The sequence below is a fragment of the Rhyacophila brunnea genome, unplaced genomic scaffold (genome assembly GCF_057557595.1).
Source record: "Rhyacophila brunnea isolate RB1 unplaced genomic scaffold, BYU_Rbru_1.0 scaffold_90, whole genome shotgun sequence".
Lineage (NCBI taxonomy): Eukaryota > Metazoa > Arthropoda > Insecta > Trichoptera > Rhyacophilidae > Rhyacophila > Rhyacophila brunnea.
This window is the reverse complement of record NW_028233362.1, coordinates 518,157-522,625: the sequence shown is the minus strand read 5'-3', so window position 1 is coordinate 522,625 and position 4,469 is coordinate 518,157. Positions and strand designations below refer to the sequence as shown.

Sequence of the window (4,469 nt, the reverse complement as noted above, 5' to 3'; positions counted from 1 at the left end):
AGAACAATGAACCTATTCATGAGTCTCAGTCCGAGCGTGTTTTCTATATATATGGTTTCGTAATGATCATTGGCTTGCATATATTCTTTTGCGGATTTTTTTTTATAAACTTTGGTTATGTTTCTATGTATTTTTTGGCGCAGGTTATGTTTTTGATAAATTATATGGCTTTAATATATTCGATATGAACTTAAAACCTTTGTGGGCGTTTTATCCAATTAAATGCCACATTTTTAGTGAATTGCATGTGTTAGAGTAATTTGTATGATATTCTATAACATGTAAATTTAAATATATTTTTTTACAGGGAAAGGAATTTTACTTCCACATATATTTGCATCAACAACTAAAAAAAGTGTAAATTTTGGTTAATTTTTAGATTTTAATATTATTAAAGAATTTAATATGTATGTTTCTGCTTTATTTGCTTTCAAGACATAAATCAGTTTTAGAACTATTAAAAATATTTAAAATCTACAAATTTTGATGCTGAATCATGTGCTTTCTATCTATATATAATATATAACCACTATTTTTTGTGAATGCTAATAGATTGAGTCAATTCTTACAGGAAATGTAATTTGATTTACGCGAAGAATTATTCAGATAAGAAAGCGCAATTCTTGCCTGCATAAAAACACAAAGCAAATATTATAAGTTTTTACCGTCATAAATGCATTCATCATCAGCCAAATCAAGATTAAATGAACCGTATTTTTTTAATATTAATAGAATTATATTCCAAATCAGTTTTTAATATTGGGTATAAATGTGATTGTATAAAACAGAGTGCCTGATATGCTAAAATTAAATACTTTTATTGCAAAAAAAAATTATCGAAAGCTAGGATTTAAAATAAACAAAAAAAACCAAGATTGCACCTTTTAAGCAATATTTTTCTTATAGGTCTCCCACTAAATAAAACAAATCTTAAAAGATAAGATTTAATTTAGCGCTAAAAAGATATGATTACCCTTTTAAGAATCGAATTTTGAGTTCGCCTAGCACTAAACAAAACAATTATCAAAAGCTAGGATTCAAGAGGAACGTACAAAAACAAAGATTTACCATTGTAAAATGTAAAAAGGCAAGTTTAAGAGAAAAACTTCATATTTAATGTTTATTTAGAAATAACATACCTCACTATTCTTTATAAAATCATAGCAAACCTTATGGCCAACCAGTTCCCTAATATTTTTTATTCCATATTTAATCATGGTTGGTCTTTCAAGGCTTAAACCCCATCCAAACACTGTAATACTTTCTTTGAAACCCATCGGACCCAGCATTTCTGGTCGAAATATACCAGAATTGCCTATTTCAATCCATTTTTGTAATCCCCCATGATAAGCAAATATTTCCATACTTGGTTCTGTGTATGGATTAAATGCTGGCTTGAATTTAATTTGATCAAGCCCTAATTTCTTATAAAATGCCTCTAAGACACCCATTAATTTTCCTAAAGACATATCCTTTCCAATTATGACGCCTTCAATTTGATGGAATTCTGCAAGATGTGTAGCATCGACACTTTCGTTGCGAAAAACTTTATCGATTGAGAAAAACTTATAATATTCCCCCTTTTCGAGGTTTTTAGTTAAAAGGGTGTTATATGATTGATCCATTTGGGATTCTTTAAAATTTATAATTTTAGCGATTTGATGAAGATACCGTGTGCTTATGCTAGTAGTGTGTGTTCTTAAGATTCCCTTCTTTGCTTCAGCCAGGTTCCAGGTATTACGATATCCAGAAGAACCAAACCCACCATTTTCATGCACATTTTTTACAGACTGTACATATTCATCATCTGCATCTATTTCAACATTATTATCGACAAAAAAGGTGTCATGTGCATCTCTCGAAGGATGGTCTTGAGGCTGAAATAAAGCGTCAAAATTCCAGAAAGAAGATTCGACATATTTATCTGTTCTCATTTCTGAAAAACCAAGTTGTATAAAAATATTTTTTATCTCCTCTTTAACTTTCATCAGTGGATGTAAATTTCCCTTTTCTGGAAGCTTTCCTCGAGTTTCAAAATTATATGGCTTAAATTCGATATTTTCATGTAAACCATTTAAAATCATATCTGAAGTTAGATCTGTTGTGTATTCAATCATTTTAGTTTGATAGCTTTCACCTTTTCTCACAACATACGATATTCTTTTTATTGCACCAATAAGCTTCCTTTTCTGTAAAGATTTTAAATCTGTCGTGTTAATTTCTTTATTGTTAATATTGGATAGTTTTAATTTGATATCATCTGTTACGCCCTCTTTTTTTCTTAAAACCATATCTTTGTCTTGATGCAACCATCCATTTTTAAAGGCATGACCCAAACCAATTTTATGGTGCTTAATGTTTTCGATTTTCAATCCTTCTTTCGGAATCAAATTATATATTATAAACTCTGGCGATCCATTTATGCTAGCGTTTTTACCTTCTTCCGTTAAAATATATTCCATTCTATCAATCTGTTCAAAAACTATCATACTCCTTGATTCTAATTTTCTTAAAGTTGCGTTTATTTTTTCAGTAGTTTCATTAAGTTCATCAGAATAAAGAACATCTTTTTGGGATAACTCATTTAGAATTTTTTGTGCTAGATTGTCTGACATTAAGATAATGGGTTGAAATATTTAAAGAATCTATGCTTGGTTTAATTCTTTTTTAAATCTTAAAATTGATGGTTAAATTAATCTAAATAATCTAATCCTATTTTCATATATATTATTTTGCAATGAACTACATATGAACGCAATTGCATGAATGACAAAAGAAAGGAAGCTATAAACACGATGTCTATTTTGCATAAGTTTTCATTGTTAGTTATTATTCATGATATTTTCTCTGTTGATTTTCATATGAAAAAAATGAAAAATTAATGCGTATTTGCAGCATCTATTTAATCTCTAATGTGCATGCAAAATTTATAGGCTCCTATATTTAACATAATTCGCTGCTTATTAACGTTTGCAAAATCAACACATAAATATAAAGATTTTTAAAATGATTACGATTCCTTCATTGAAACAAAGCAATATAAATAATCGACTTTGCTGCATAGTAAATGTTATAATTATATCCATCCAGTAGAGCTGATTAAAGTTTTTAATTCAAATAAATGATAGATTAATTTATTTAACTCTAGATTTTTGGTATTATCTTATTATTAAAATAAAACTTTGGTTTAAGATCACTAAAGACAATCACAAATGAATTTTAGCTGAATATAAATGGAACAATAAAGCTTGTTTCTATATTGCACTCTGTGTCTATATCCATCACAGAAATACGAAATAAAAACAATTTTGGAAGTAATATTTAAAAAGGTTGATTTCGTTTTTATGTATTTTAATGTCTTGAGGCTAATGTATAGACATTTAAAATATCAATATGCAATATATCCTTAAAAATTATCTTATATTGATCTATAAATAATTCTATAATATTTCAACAAAAAGAAATTTATCTAAATGTAAAGCAAGTAAAAACACGAATACCTATAAAAAGGGACATTTTGACCAATGTATAAAAAAAATGATATCCTCCGGACTCCTTGAAAAAAATTTGTGCGGTAATTATAATGCATCTTAATTGATTTTCGATGATAGACTGAAAGATATTTATTCATTTCCTATAGACCATTAATTTACTAATTGTTGCAATGCGTTTCCCTTATATACAAGTAGTCGTATTTTTTTTAGATATCCCACAATTCACTTTTACTCAAATATAGTATTATTCTAGCTCTTTATAGTAACTTTACCAACCTAATATAAACCTTTTAATTTTATTTTTATTTTAAATGCTAATTTTTCTCTTCACAAATTTAATTAAATTATCTATATTTCATTCTTTTTATTTTTGCTGTTAGTATCATATATTTTTTTAACTAATATACTGCCCATTTTATTATAGATGTAGGTAATTTTTTTTATTTATATGCGATGATTAATATGCTAAATATCAGATACTTTAGCAATTTCACTTTATTTTTCAATATTATTCATTTATGCTGTGTAATCACATTATACTTGTTTTTTACCCGCCTTAATTTTTCTTCCTATCATAATTACAATTGTGTTTTTTTATTCTAAACTATTAAGCATTTGCTATAAATATTATTTAATAATTATTTTTACAATCTTGTGATCACTGATTCTGATAATATATCACTTTAAAAATATCTTGGATATTTGTAATATTTCTAGTTTTACTATCTTGTCTAGTTTTGTATTGGTGTTTGTGAAAAATGATTGATTCTTAACTTAGCATATCACTGTATTTTCTAGGGTCATTTATGGCTTTTAAAGTTTCCATATTTGTTTCAAAGGTATGAAATCCAGGGTTTTGTATACATTCTGCCTGTAATATTTCACATCTCACAACCATTACGCATATTTACGATAATATTTTTTTAAAAAAATAATGGTTTTTTTATTATGGGTAGAGGATGATTTCATGATCAA

The 4,469-nt window shown here is 27.0% G+C and overlaps 1 protein-coding gene across 1 annotated transcript; it reads right to left on the bottom strand.

Moving 5' to 3' along the window:
* Positions 1-949: 949 nt before the first annotated feature.
* Positions 950-2,462, bottom strand: LOC147063147 (uncharacterized). The gene is made up of 4 exons (XM_085960145.1): positions 2,438-2,462; positions 1,650-2,206; positions 1,170-1,589; positions 950-955 (listed from the first exon to the last, which is right to left on the bottom strand). The coding sequence occupies exons 1-4, from the start codon at positions 2,460-2,462 to the stop codon at positions 950-952; spliced, it is 1,008 nt and encodes a 335-aa protein (XP_085816271.1).
* Between the last annotated feature and the right edge of the window lie 2,007 nt (positions 2,463-4,469).